This window comes from Salmo salar, chromosome 07, assembly GCF_965601325.2.
Source record: "Salmo salar chromosome 07, fSalSal1, whole genome shotgun sequence".
In the NCBI taxonomy this organism is placed as follows: Eukaryota; Metazoa; Chordata; class Actinopteri; order Salmoniformes; family Salmonidae; genus Salmo; species Salmo salar.
In genome coordinates, this window is record NC_138297.1 from 45018830 (window position 1) to 45033088 (window position 14259).

Sequence of the window (14259 nt, forward strand, 5' to 3'; positions counted from 1 at the left end):
AATTAAACTATGTGAAAAACATTATACTTAAGGTAGGTTTAACAAATGTTACGTTTACTAATGTATCCTTTCCTGCAATCACAGCATTGGAGGCCAGACTGTCAGTGAGAGGGAGGTTGGAAGAGTTAGAGAGAGAAGGCAGGTATAACCAATACAGAAAAGGAGTTGTTTTCCAGTCAAGAGGGCTGCACCTGTTTGTAACCCGAGGAGGTGGTTGTTGGTGAACGTTTTTTTGTTTAGCTTCTTAGCAGAATAATGTTGGCTTTCACAGGCTTTATTTATCTTCCAATACTGACACCACACTTCTACAGCAAAGTCTTCACCAACATCAGTAAGGCCTGCAACCCAACTACAGGTAGCCTACTAACCACACAAATCAACACACACTGAATCCAGCATTACCAACAGTTTCTCTAACCCTGTTTATACCTGCTGTTAACATGCGTCCTATCTTGTCTTTTTACACTTTTAAGATTTGATCACAGTCACATCACAATGCGTCTTTTAATCGTCTACACCTGCTTAAAAATGTGGGCACAATCAGAATGTGGACAACATCAGTACAAAGGCCGCATGTTAGAACCAAGTGTAAACAGGGCTTCTGAGAGACGGACAATGCTGATCCCTCCCTCTCCTCTGATGCAGGTATCTTCACACCGCCAGTGAGAGGGAGTCTACTACATCAGATTCACTGCAATGGATTACCTCACATCGCCGTTCGTCTTTACCACAATGACAAAAGTGTTCCGCTAAATGACTAATACGGAACCCATGGAGATCTACTTGTCTAATGCACTGACTCTACAGCTGGAGGGGGATGAGATCTACATGTCTCCCCTCAGGCTGGGGGGAGATAACTACAACTGATAACTACAACATGTGAAGGGAGCACCGTAAATAATGTCATGATTTCTGATGTGAACTGTTCTGATGAATCAATAAGGAGCATCATTTTAAAAAAAAGCCAGACAATTCTTTTGTTTACATTTTTTTTTTTCAACATTCTTTGTAATTTAGCAGACGCTCTTAGGGTTAAGTGCCTTGCTCACGGGCACGTCAACAGATTTTTCACCTATTCGGCTCTGGGATTCAAACCAGTAGACCATTCGGTTACTGGCCCAACGCTCATAACCACTAGGGTACTTGCCACCCTCAGTCATTCACAGTTTACCATCATTGGCGTAAAGTGTCTCCATCACAGGGGGTTGGTGGAACCTTAACAGGGGAGGACAAGCTCGTGGTAATGGTTGGAGCGGAATCAATGGAATGGTATCAAATACATTGTTTCCATGAGGTCGATACCAGTCCATTAACTCCATTCCAGCTGTTATTATGAGCCGTCCTCCCCTCAGCAGCCTCCACTGGTCCATTACTGTACATCTGCTTTTCTTTGTATTTCTGACAGTCAGAATTACAGAGGCGCAAACCAAAAAACAATTTAAAACCTCAACAGAAATGGAGACCGTTTTTTTTTTTTTACCATTCCCTTCATATGTTTGACATCGAGAGCTGCGGCAACACTTTGTTTTGAACCCACAACCTCTAAGCTTTGAGGTAGAGATTGAACCACCACCATCACATTGTTTACCCTTCTCTTTGTATGTTTGACAATGAGAGTTGCGGAAACGTACACAATAGCTGAATAGATGAGGTTCGGAAGCTAGAACCTCTTGGTTTCAAGGCAGTAATTGAACCATTGCACCACCATCTCCATCACATTTTATACCATACTCTTTGTATGTTTGACATCGAGAGTTGCTGAAAGGTACACAACAGTATAAGAAATTAAGTTTGAACCTACAACCTCTTGGTCTGAAGGATAGGATATAACCATTGAGCTACCAGCTCATTCACATTTTTTCACTCTTCGTATATTTGACAGAGAATTGAGGAAACACACAAGCATATGTTTAAATTTGAGCCCAAAACCTCTTGGTCAAACGGCTGTGATTAAAAGTACATTTTAAAACTCACATAAAGTTGTTACATTTCTATGTTGGACGTCATAAGAAAGTGTGCTGGTGAGTCCAGACCCCTCTTTCACCAGAAACCACATCCGCACGTGAGCTAGTGTTGTGTACTTAGGACTCGATTCAGTCCGTATCACGGAAGTTGCGTGACTGAAATGTAAAGGTCATTTCAGAATGAGTTAACATATGCAGCGGTTACCGTGAATGCAGTCTCCATGAACGCGTAAACATTGCCTTTAAATGTATATCGCACTGTAGCGTGGATCTTCAGCGCTACGGATTGAATCGGGCCCTTAGTATCATGTCCTTAGTATCATGATTTTGGATGGTGTCGGTGGCCATTTCTATACAATGCTGACCACAGTGGTTTTGGGCTTAGTAGTGACTTAATGGGATCATTTCATAACAAAACACATTCTACAGATCCCTTTCTATTTACAGACAAAAGTTTGGTGATTTCTTCTCTCAAAAACATAAATAAATAGATGTCCTATTAAGAGAAGGAACAAATCCTCCCTCCGTTTGAGGACATGACCACAGACTTTAGATTTGACTCCCCATTTGAAAACATAAGGAAACCTAAGCATGACTTCCTTGGTAAGTTCTGCTCATAGGCACCGAATCTCCAGAGTTCCAGGATGTTTCTGGTTGGCTCCACTCCTCCGGAAAAAGAGGGTTGGGGATAGACATGAATGACATTCCTCTGTAATGTACATTTTATTGACAGGCAGGAAGGCGATGGTTAACAATCCAGATTGAACATCCATGAATGTCATAGGACAGTACCAAGAACCAAATTCCATTAGTCTTTTCTTGTTCAGTGGCTCTCTCCATTCATTTGCTTTTTTTGGCCTGAGGGTCTCCTTTATTCATAAAGCATCTCAGAGTAGGAATGTTGATCTAGGATCAGGTCCAACCTTGTCCACGTAAGTCTTATTCAATGAGGTCTAAAAGACTGAATGGATGCGAGATCAGCACTCAAACTGAGACGCTTTATGACTACAGGCCCTTGTCTCAGCCTTGCCAAAGTATTCTGACCTCTCAGTCCAGACTCCAGACTGTCTGCATTGAGTCTGTGTGTGCAGGATCCTGTAGGTCAGTCAGTGTGCCACCCAGGCCTCAGCTGCAGCAAGGGTGCTCGGTGACCAGGAGGCTGTCATAGCCGTATGTCTCCAGCAGGTGGAGCAGGAAGAGCCTGTCTCCGTGAGGGTCCAGCCCCATGGCCCTCACACTCTCCTGGGTAAGGATGGGCTCAGGTCTCCCTGCCACCTCACTCAGTGTCTGGAAGATACGGTTATTCTGCTCCAGGAAAAACCTACAACGGTAGGGAAAAAATGAGAAACACTTATTTTTTAAACAATGTTTTCATGGACATTTTATTTTGTTTATAGAAATAAACTGCTTAAGTGTAAAAGAAAAAAACAATTTGAAGGGTTCTTTATAAATGCCAGTTGTAGACTGGGTCCTGGTGTAATATACTGACAGAATGAAGTGGTCCTCTTCACTGGACACACAATCTCCATTCTCCTCCTGAGAATATAACAGCATCTGCCTGGAAACACAATGTTGTCATTATTATCATCACCTCTGTGTCGACTACAAGAAGATAACATTAACAACATTCTCCCCCTCAGGTTGTTTTGCAGACTGTAATGTACCTCTGTTCAGTGAGTTTGCGGTACTTCTCTCTGTCTGCAGCGCTGAGCCTCAGTAAAGGCTTCAGACTCTCTCTGGTCGTCCTCACATTCTGGTTATCTACATAGACGTCGTACAGGTCCCGCTTCTCCTCAAAGATCTTCTCTGTGGTGCCTACACACACACACACACACCTCAGTTTTATTGAAATAGTCTGAAGTGTATTCCGCTCTGTCTCTCACCGATGTGAAAGAAATAGACGGGTTGCAGAAGTGATAGCAAAACCCTACAATGCATCCACCATATTGCTTTCACCCATCTTCAGTTTTCAGATCAGTGCAGATTAATGGAAGGGGATGTTTAAGAGTACGTAGATGCCCTATTCTCTGACTCCAGACACTCACACGCTACGTAGGACAGTTCTGTATCCAGGGTATCGATGTCTGCCACGTTGACATAGAAGAAGGGGCGGAACTCTGGCACGGCCACGCCCACCCCCGGGATGGACACGTTGGCCAGGCAACAGCAGCAGTACACTAGGGAGGACGGGAAATAGAGAAGGTTAATGAAAATGTATATAAAATGTGTATAACGTGTGTATAAAAGTGTATGTTTAAGAGTACATAGGGGAGTAGCATTGTGTTCCTTTGAGCATGAAGAAAACAAACGCAACTGAGAAGTTACTGTGCGTGTCTGTGTCTGTGCTTGCGTCCGTATCAGTGTGTGTGTGTGTGTTAGTGCTCCCCCTCACCTCTATAACAGACCACCCCTACAGGTGGAGGAGAGAAGATGAGGATACGTCTCCTCAGCAGAGCTAACTTCCACAGGACCATGATCTGCTCCCCAAAGAACTGGATGAACTGAGACATGCAGCCAGCTGGGTGGGTGATCTGGAGGGAAGAGGAGAGCTACTGTCATCATCATCATCATCATCATCAATACTAGCAGCACAAAAACACACACACAGAATCCCGCCGCCTGAAATACCATTTCATATTGGCGTAATAGTAAACCACACCCTCTCACCTTCATCTCAGGGTGCATACAGTGGTTGAGTGCTACTCCCCAGGCACTGCCAGGACATGCAGTAACCACACTCTCCACATCGGGGGGCAGCACTGATCTCTTATCCTCAAAGAACGCCTCCAGAGGAGAGTACTGGCCAGGAGTTTTCAACTGGAGCCTGGATCTCACACACACACACACACACACACACACACACACACACACACACACACACACACACACACACACACACACACACACACACACACACACACACACACACACACACACACACACACACAAATTGAAAGTAATACAGGCAATGTAAGCAGAATGCATGCAGGTAATTATATTCGAGCAAGGGCCTGAGATGGACAGGAAAAGACAGGCAGACAGAAAGAATGAGACTGGGATTGGGATTCACATCAGGGGGCTCTAATATCACCTCTGAAGGGTTAATCCCAAAATATGGTCCATTTAACCCAAGATTAACCAGTGGTAATCCAAGACTTGGGTTCATTTGTAGTTATCTAATGTAAAGCCATTGTGTATCTGTCTAGGAATGGGTCTGTTTATGTGTCTGGGGGAAGATTACCAAAGTGGGGTCTCTCCTTGTCACGCTATAATAACAGAGTAGGTAGAAGTTGCTCCTCAACACTGATACCGGAACAGTTGTTTCCATCCCCCCTAATGATAAATTATTGGGAGTAAGGTAATCTGATCCTAGATCTGTTGTTAGGGGCAACTTCTACTTCAAGTTATGCTAACATCGTCAGCATTCTCTCTTCAACTCTACTAAGGCTTGACATCTAAATTGCAATCTGTGTGTATAACATTGACAACAGAAAATGTGAGTTATGCATGCAGAGTAGGCCTCATGTTAGGATTCATCCTGGACTATCAATGCAACAGTAGTGTCCTTGAAATAACAGATGAGCATGCTACTCACACTAAAAATGATGGGCTAAAAACAACCCACTGTTGGTTATTTGGTAAGCCAGAGCTGGTTAAATAATGGACAGAACATATGTTGGGTTATTTTGACCCAGCCAGTTGGGTTACATGAATAGACCAACAAATTGGGATTACCCAAATGTGGGTTAATTTAACCATCAATTGGTTATTTTTACTCTATGCTGGGCTGACCTAGCAGCTGGGTCTTTTTTAATGTCATCCTTTGGTTATTTTCAGGAGGCGTGGTTTATTAGGGGCGTGGCTTTCAGATACCTCTTATTGGCCACCCATGAGAGTAAATGTCATTCCTGTTCATCATGTTAAGTTTACATACTGCAAATAAAACGATTCCTTTTTTATTAAAGATGCACTATACAGAAATTGCTCTGCCATTTTCTGGTTGCTAAAATTCTAATAGTTCGCTTAATTTCAGTGACAAAACAAGCAAGTATAGTGTAGAGAATCATTGTACCATCTAAACCAGGGTTTCCAAAACTCAGTCCTGGGACCCCCCCCCCCCCCCCCCAGGGTGCACATTTAGTTTTTTGCCCTAGCACTATATAGCTGATTCAAATAATCAAAGCTTGATGAGTTGGTATAATAAGGTATACCACCTTATTGGATCTCATAGGCTTTTAGGGAACACTTCTGTAAGCAGCTACAAAAAATGCCAATGTTCAACCATAACATGTGATAACTATGCAACAGAAGAGATGAATAGGAATTACATTTACACTCGTGGGTGGCTAAAATGAGGAAGTGAGAGGAAGCGCAAAAAAGAGAAAGGGCTATCTGGAAACTACAGTATGTCTGTGTCCAAAATGACACCCTATTTGTACAATACTTTTGACCAGAGGGTGCCAGCACAACTTTTGACTGGTAAAAAGTAGTGCACTATATAGGGAATAAGGTGCAAATTTCAGACTCAGCCTATCTTGTTGAGCAGGATATGTGACAGATTGCGTGTGACACCCCTCTCACACACCATGTTTAATGCATGAGATAATTATAAATACCAGGGAGACGACTGTGACTTGAGGAGAGAGAAAGAGAGACTGACATGAGAGAGGATACAGAGAGTGACAGAAAGTGAGAGAGTTAAAGAGAGAATGGGGGATATAGAGTACAAGAAACAGAGAAAGAGAGATCCGGAGACAGACTGGGAGAGGGGTAGAGAGGGCAGAGGGTGAGTGAAAGAGAGAGTACAAGAGAGAGATCCGTTGACAGAAATCGAGAGAGTGAGGGGAAAGAGCATTTGTGTGAAAAACAGCGACCAAAAAAAAAAGAGACAAAGACAGAGAACAAAAAACATAGAAAATGTATATTATTGATAGATAACATAACTTAAACAGGTTCTACCTGACTTGGTGTTCCAGGAAGCTCATGTATCGGTACAGCAGGGTGTAAGAGGTTGACAGGATACCCACAGACTTCATTCTTGCCCCCCTCTCCACCACACTATCCACCGCCATGTTGGCAAAGCACGCCAGGCCAAAGTACCCGCCCTTACGGAAGTATCTGTGGGGGGCAGAGAGAGGACCATGTGTCAAGCCAAGGGAACATACTGCCCTGCCAGTTGGCCGATTTTTCTGCTGACCATCAGTTCTAAAGTGTTACTGTCCTGCCAAGGAGGCACAGGGGTTGCATCTAAATGTTCAGTCTAAAAGGTCTTCCTCGCCTTCACTTGTATGCTTTCCTTCATCAGCTTTGCTATTAAATAACAGGGCAGAAGGCTGATGCCTGGTAGCGTTCCCCCATTTCAGATTAGTTTAAATGAAGGAGACGAGGACAGGACGCATTTTAGACTACTGCGATGCATCCAGGATAGGATACCAAGTAAGGATGCCACTTTATACTATTGATATGCACTCAGGACAGGTAAAAAAAAATAAAGGACTCAAGTTTATATGATTGAGATGCAGCCGGGTGTACTTACATAAAGTCGCTGGAGACTCTGTGGGAGCCGCTGGCCATAGCCTTGAACTCTACTCCCTCCAGGTTCATGTCCCCTGGCAGACACCACTCTAACATGTTACCTAAACAGTAAACACATGCACACACACACATACATAAACGGGAGTGAATTTAGGCAATACTGTCGCTATGGTTATCACAACAACTGTCCTAAAATGTGAACGTTTTCACAAATGTGCAAATCTGCATGTAGATTAACCAACTAAACATAGGCCTCAAACTATTTGGAATAGTTACCATCATTACCAAATGAAGTCAATGCCCTCATTGATTAAAGTAATTCAATCTGCAGTGAAATCCACAGGCTGACTCCCTCTCTCTCCTACTCACTCATTAAGAATGTATAGTCCCAGACGGCCTCGAGACTACATACATAACAACTCATTGGCTGTAAAGCCGGTTGGTCAGACATTACCAATAGATGTGTATATCTAGCCTACTATGGCTTATACCTCTCTGATATTCCGAGGTGAACGACAGGGGTTGCCTTTAGGGTGTGGTCATAGAGAATTCACACATCCCCTGTGACTTTGGAGTTCCTGAGTAAGAATATAGAGGTCTTTGTGTTGAAGAGCATCCCCAAGGCGTAGGCGAATACCACATATGACCAGTGCATCCAATGGTTGGGGACATCAATTATCTGGCCTATAGATCAAATGAATCCATCCCAAGCTCTCTGATGCAATTTCTGAAAATAATAACCTATAATAAGGCCTAAAATGTACAATAAAATAATTATTATATGCATGGATGCTATAGGCGTATAGGTGTTACAAATTGATGGGTGTGACCATGCAGCTGCTTCTCTAGGCAGCAGCACAGTACGAAAAAAAGATCCGAGGTCCTCGACTCGACTCACCTGATCTTGTGTCAAATGTCACCACAAACACGGCCACGATCGGATCTTTTTCCTCCCATTTCACCATAATATCGTGCGGCACCTCTCCTTGTCCTGAGGCCGGGGTATGGTCATCCTTGTCGGGACACTGAGCATCCCATTCCGCAGGGGTGGGGATCGTGCTCCTGGATGAGAGGGATGTGTCTATGCTAGAGACTGCTGATGTTAAAAACCCAGGACCCCCCGGACTGGTGCTCCACCCTATCCCCGGCGCAGTGCATCCCGACGCCCGACTATTGGCGGGGCTCGGCCCCTTGACGTCCTTCTCCTGTTCTGGTGTGGGAACAGGCTTCTCCGCTGGAGGAACCTCCTCCCAGTCCAGTAGCGGTGCCCGGTCGGACTTCTCCACCATTGCGGCTCAGCTATCGGCGACCCCGGGCTTGACTCTGTGACGAAGGGATGCAGGGGAACAGAATCGTGTACAGACACGGAGCGGAGAGGCCATTCGTAATGCATTAGCTAAGCGTTGGTTGAAATAAATCCATACTCACAATTGCAAATGTTAATTGATTGATTCCGTTGAAACACAAGCTGTCTAATTTGTGTATCATAGCCTGCTCCTTTTGCATAGGGCCATCCAATGATGTACATCCACTTAGGTATAATACGAGTGTACATAAATTATTCTTCCGTTCTTTTGGAGTGCGTTCAAGATTCCACAGTATTATACGTGCTATTTGCAGCTCTTTCTACAGGAAAAACGATTTGAAACGTTGGCATCTTGAATACAGCTCATTGTAGGTCTCCAGTTCCGAATCAACGCACATCCAATATAGTATTTTTCTATCGGAACTCACAACTAAATACTAAGTGGACAATTTTCTATAAAACAAATCATATTTATCGTTTTATGCGACTGTGTTTGAACTATTTAGCGTTTCAAAATATTTGTCTGACGTTGAATGTGCGGACAACGAACCCGGATTAACCATTAATGACGTGTTCCTGCGACACGTCACTGAATGCCAACAGCTACGGAAGCGGTGCGGTGTCGAGATCTACAACGTCGTTGATCAAGGGTTCAGTGTCTTCAAAATGGGTACGTTTTTAAAATATATTTTTAATCTATTTGAGAACTATAATGGGAATTCGCACGGTTGTGTTTTATGTAGAAATGCAGGCTATTCTGCCAGCTCCTGCTACGCACCATGCAACTGGGCCACTTGCTAAGTAACAAATAGAAAACGTTAGCTAACAAACATGCATACATGTAATAATTATTGTCGTCTCGCGGACAGCGAAAGTTGTTAAGTTGATAAAGCTATTAAATCCCTCTAAGGTGTCTGAGTCATTAATTGTAGTCGTGATTCGTAAATACTGAGTCTAGCCAAGCATTCTAGCTAACGTTAGCTTTACTGCTAACTCCCTGTGGCAACATGCTGAGTACTTGTAGCCCAGCTAACGTTACAGCGTCAAATAGCCCAATAATTAGTTGACTAACGTTAATCAGTATCTATTCGACTAGCTTTTTAATGGTAAAATGCAGGAATGTGACACGGCATGTTTGTCATAGTAACCATGTGTAGCCTCCCAGTATGGTGACTTCGTCTACCAATAGGTCTGGACCTTTTATAGAACAGACAGAACAGGAAATAGCCAACGACACTAGCTAGCTAATATAGTCATTAGCTAGTGTGCTTACCCCTGCTGGTTTGCACATTTTGTTCACTCCCCCACAAAAGATGAAGGGGGAAATCTTAAATTGCACCACCATCTAACCCAGCACCTATACACTATCCCCACCCCCAGCCTCCCAGTCGATCCCAGTCGAATTGCTCACTCTAGGGCTATCATCTACTCCCTTCACTGCCTCAACATAGGAAACTTTCTGCCCCACTGGCAATTTCAACCTGTCTCTCACAGGGCAATTGGGATCCACAGCTGCATGGGCGCTCCCACAGTTGACACGCAGTGCTTTCTCCATCCCAAATGTACACTCCCTCAGATTATGCCCTCCAGCACTTCTCTCACATCATGGGATCTCCCTTATACTCACTCCTGCAACATGTCTGAATCCTTGGCACCTGAAGCACCGTAGCGGGTTCAGAACACTGGCCCTCACAGAAAAGCAAACCTGACCTTATCAGGTATAAATTCTGTGTCAAAGCTCAACAAGACAGACGGGGTATTCTCAGTCTCGCCTTTGCCTCCGGGTCTACGTCTCACCAAACGGCCGGCGTCTCACCAAACGGCCGGCGTCTCAAACGCCAGGGTATTATTTTTCATTTGGTCCACCTCTACACTCAGCTCTACCCCACTGATCACGTCTTTGAGCGGTCACTGCTCCGGAGAGAAAAGCACAGGTTGAGCCCCAAGACGCGTCACACACGCTTCCGCTGACTACCTCATGAAGCTGGTTGAGAGAATGCGAAGAGTGTGCAGAGCTGTCAAGGCAAAGGGTGGTTACTTTGTAGAATCTCAAATGTAAAATATGTTCATTTGTTTAACACTTTTTTTTTTTTGGTTAATACATGATTCCATATGTGTTATTTCGTGGTTTCGATGTCTTCACCATTATTCTACAATGTAGGAAATCGTCAAAAATAAAGAAAAACCCTTGAATGAGTAGGCGTGTCCAAACTTTTGACTGGTACTGGGGGAGCATCAATGACGTCTATCAACTGTTCGGCACAGTCCCGTTGATCACTCTAGAAAACCCTTCTCTCCATATGTTTTTTTAGCGGGTTCGCTTCGCCCACGGCTGGCCGTGTGATCTACAATTCCGACAGTGTTAGAAACATCAATCATCGCTTCCTAAATGCTTTTCTAAACATATGGCCCTTAAAATAATATTTTAAATAAAGATACTTACTGTGTGTGCCTCGAGTTGACGAACTACACTTCCACCCCAGTTACACTTCCACTCAGGTTTTCGGAGCGCTAGATTGATTGTTAGCACAGGTGGTCACCTCTGTCTTATGTCTGTCTTCCGTAAACAAGCGCTGTAACGTGGCGGTATAGGGTTAGTGTTCCCACACGGCCAGAAAGGCGCGTGACTTTCCAAAACCGTACCGCATGTTAACACTTCGAGCAAGCGTCAGGGCTCTTGACAAAAGTCAACCGGGAAGAAGATGCCTTCATCGATAGGCGCTAAAGGTAGTTCACGTCTGTACTACCCCTGATTGTCTGTCTAACTCCATCTCATGTCCATGTGCTGTAGGTGGGTGGTTTTCCAGTCTCTTCTCTGGCTTGTTTGGCACCAGAGAGATGAGGATCCTGATCCTGGGGTTGGACGGAGCCGGTAAAACTACCATCCTGTACCGCCTGCAGGTCGGAGAGGTGGTCACCACCATTCCAAGTACGTAACTCTTTTCTTTCTACTTCGAAACACTGCTCACGCAATATCTGTTGCGCAGGTGCATGCATGGAAAATCAACTGTTAGTGTGCTCCCCAGTGAGTTGAATTGGTCTTCCCACGTGTTTGTCGACGACGTCAAAGAGGGGGATGGTTAAAGTGCATTCCTTTCTTTGCCAAGGTTTTTAAATCTCTGCCATTGTGCTGATTGTGTTGTACAGCAATCGGCTTCAACGTGGAGACGGTTACGTACAAAAACCTGAAGTTCCAGGTGTGGGATCTTGGTGGACAGACGAGTATTAGGTAATTATATGAATATCACAAGTGTTTCCTGTTTATCAAATTAAATTGTATTAGTCACATGCACCGAATACAACAGGTGTAGACCTTACAGTGAAATGCTGACTTACAAGCCCTTAACCAACGAGGCAGTTAAAAAAAATATGGATAAGAGATTAAAAGTAACAAGTAATTACAGAGCAGCAGTAAAATAACAATAGTGAGACTATATACAGGGGGGTACTGATACAGAGTCAATGTGCGGGGGGCACCGGTTAGTTGAGGTAATATGTACATGTAGGTAGTTATTAAAGCGACTATGCATAGATGACAATAGAGAGTAGTAGTAGTGGTGTAAACACACACAGACATTGTTGAATTTAAAAGGTAGACAGAAGCTTCCTCAAGACAGCACAACTTTCCATACATTATTGTCCCAAACCGCTTTACAATTTAGAGGGTTTGGCCTATTTGCCTCTGCCCTTCGCTCTCCCTCTAACCTTGGTCTCTCTCCTTCAAACCCTTGTATCTCTCTCTCCCAGGCCATACTGGCGTTGTTACTACTCCAACACAGATGCTGTCATCTACGTGGTGGACAGCAGTGACAGAGACAGGATGGGCATCTCTAAGTCTGAACTTGTTGCCATGCTGGAGGTAGGTCATGTGGATAGGCCTGCATTCATTGCGTTGATAAGAGTGGAGGTGTCATTTGAGTGAGGCAGGTATATAATGACCATTGTTTGAGGTACTCTGGAGGGCAACTTTGGGCAAATGGTCATGCTCAATGTATTTTCTCCATATGACTGACTATCTCTCTCCATGTGTGTGTGTTTTGTCTCTTCAGGAAGAGGAGTTGAAGAAAGCCATCCTGGTGGTGTTTGCTAACAAGCAGGACATGGAGCAGGCCATGACCCCGGCTGAGGTGGCCAACTCCCTGGGCCTCCCCGCCCTCAAAGACCGGAAGTGGCAGATCTTCAAGACCTCCGCCACCAAGGGCACGGGCCTGGACGAGGCCATGGAGTGGTGAGGGTTTGCTTTTGGTTGACATTATAGTCATGTAGCAGATGCCATTTTATTTTTTTTCAACAACGATTTTATTATACTTTCATTTAACCTCAGAGTTCTCATGGTCTAGAACAGGCTGTCAACCACATTGCATATCAATAGGTAGAATAGTTGTGTCCTGTCCTCGTGTCACCCCCCCCCCCTTCTCAATAAACCCACAGATGACATTGCGCAACACCATGTCATCTGCATGTTGTAATATTATTCAATGTTTGCTCTCTCCATAGGCTGGTGGAAGCCCTGAAGAGCAGGCAGTAAAGACAGCCCACACCTCTTGTTCTCTGTAAATACTCCTGACCTCCTGTATAAAATATTTCCTGATTGGACTGCTCAGGAGGACCAGTGACTGCACTCCTTCCAGGGGCACGTTCAGTACGCAAACGTTGTAGATAAAAATGTCATGAATAGAGCTGACGTGATTCCTTACTCTACGTGTCACGTGTGTTTGTTCTACACAACACATTTCTATATGAAGGTCCCACAACGTTGCGCCCTGCTGAAAACAGCCCTGAAGCCTTCACCATGCCTTCCAGCCTGGGATAGAGAGGCTGCAATATAGTATACTACCTGGTCCCAAAATAATGTTATCACCCCAGCCCATAGCCCTGGTGTTTGCAGATCTGAAGGGAACTAGATGGGTGTAGGTCAGACCAGGTAATGTGGTGATGGCTTCACACATAATGAAAAGTATCTGTTGTGGAGCTTCTGCCGTTTTTGGTGAACCCTTCCGATCTATAAACACCCAAGGGAAAGGGGCTTGGGGGTTGGTGTTGGCTCAGGCTCAATTCTCAGTGGTAAAGAACTGACTGGCCCCTTCAAGGAAGAGGCCGTGAGCGATGACAGACTGACCTATGGCGATGTTACTGCAGCTGGTGCTGTTTTTGTATTGTACTACTCATGCTGAATCATGTCTTTTTTTTCTCCCTTTTCTAAAACTTCTGTTGGGTGTGTAATTAAAGTTTGAGGTTGTTAGTTTAGCCCTTCTCATTGGAATGCTCAGACTTTAATCAGATTGTGTCAGTTGTTGAACACTAACTGCTTAATTTGTATGCTACAACTTTTATTGCATATTTATAGGAGCTTGTACAGTGTAAACAACCCACAGTAAAACTGATTTCACACTGAATATATAAACCTTGGTTGTCAAATTACTTTCATCCCACCCAAGATAAGCAATATCCAAC

The 14259-nt window shown here is 44.3% G+C and overlaps 2 protein-coding genes across 3 annotated transcripts; one reads left to right on the plus strand and one right to left on the minus strand.

Annotated features, from left to right (window-relative positions):
- Nucleotides 1–258: 258 nt before the first annotated feature.
- LOC106609173 (DENN domain-containing protein 11) lies at nucleotides 259–11397 on the minus strand. 2 transcript variants are annotated; one of them, XM_082977678.1, is made up of 10 exons: nucleotides 11249–11397; nucleotides 8398–8822; nucleotides 7501–7600; nucleotides 6924–7082; nucleotides 4632–4788; nucleotides 4357–4495; nucleotides 4010–4141; nucleotides 3629–3779; nucleotides 3454–3522; nucleotides 259–3285 (listed from the first exon to the last, which is right to left on the minus strand). In XM_082977678.1, the coding sequence occupies exons 2-10, from the start codon at nucleotides 8786–8788 to the stop codon at nucleotides 3090–3092; spliced, it is 1494 nt and encodes a 497-aa protein (XP_082833804.1). In that variant the 5' UTR covers nucleotides 8789–8822; nucleotides 11249–11397; the 3' UTR covers nucleotides 259–3089. The 2 variants fall into 2 exon arrangements, with proteins under 2 accessions (XP_082833804.1, XP_014063135.2); XM_014207660.3 differs by lacking the exon at nucleotides 11249–11397 and adding an exon at nucleotides 8928–9333.
- LOC106609179 (ADP-ribosylation factor-like protein 1) lies at nucleotides 9335–14209 on the plus strand. Its single transcript, XM_014207669.3, has 6 exons — nucleotides 9335–9475; nucleotides 11597–11734; nucleotides 11953–12034; nucleotides 12553–12664; nucleotides 12855–13033; nucleotides 13303–14209. The coding sequence occupies exons 1-6, from the start codon at nucleotides 9472–9474 to the stop codon at nucleotides 13331–13333; spliced, it is 546 nt and encodes a 181-aa protein (XP_014063144.1). The 5' UTR covers nucleotides 9335–9471; the 3' UTR covers nucleotides 13334–14209.
- Nucleotides 14210–14259: the final 50 nt, after the last annotated feature.

Excerpts from the sequence above, each read along its gene's own strand:
- LOC106609173 (XM_082977678.1), bottom strand. The coding sequence starts at position 8,788 with ATGGTGGAGAAGTCCGACCGGGCACCGCTACTGGACTGGGAGGAGGTT. Across the intron at positions 3,780-4,009 it reads AGAACTGTCCTACGTAGCGT|GCACCACAGAGAAGATCTTT; the intron begins GTGAGTGTCTGG and ends GTGTGTGTGTAG. Across the intron at positions 3,286-3,453 it reads GAAGAGGACCACTTCATTCT|GTTTTTCCTGGAGCAGAATA; the intron begins GTCAGTATATTA and ends CTACCGTTGTAG.
- LOC106609179 (XM_014207669.3), top strand. Across the intron at positions 11,735-11,952 it reads GGTGGTCACCACCATTCCAA|CAATCGGCTTCAACGTGGAG; the intron begins GTACGTAACTCT and ends TGTGTTGTACAG. Across the intron at positions 12,665-12,854 it reads AACTTGTTGCCATGCTGGAG|GAAGAGGAGTTGAAGAAAGC; the intron begins GTAGGTCATGTG and ends TTGTCTCTTCAG.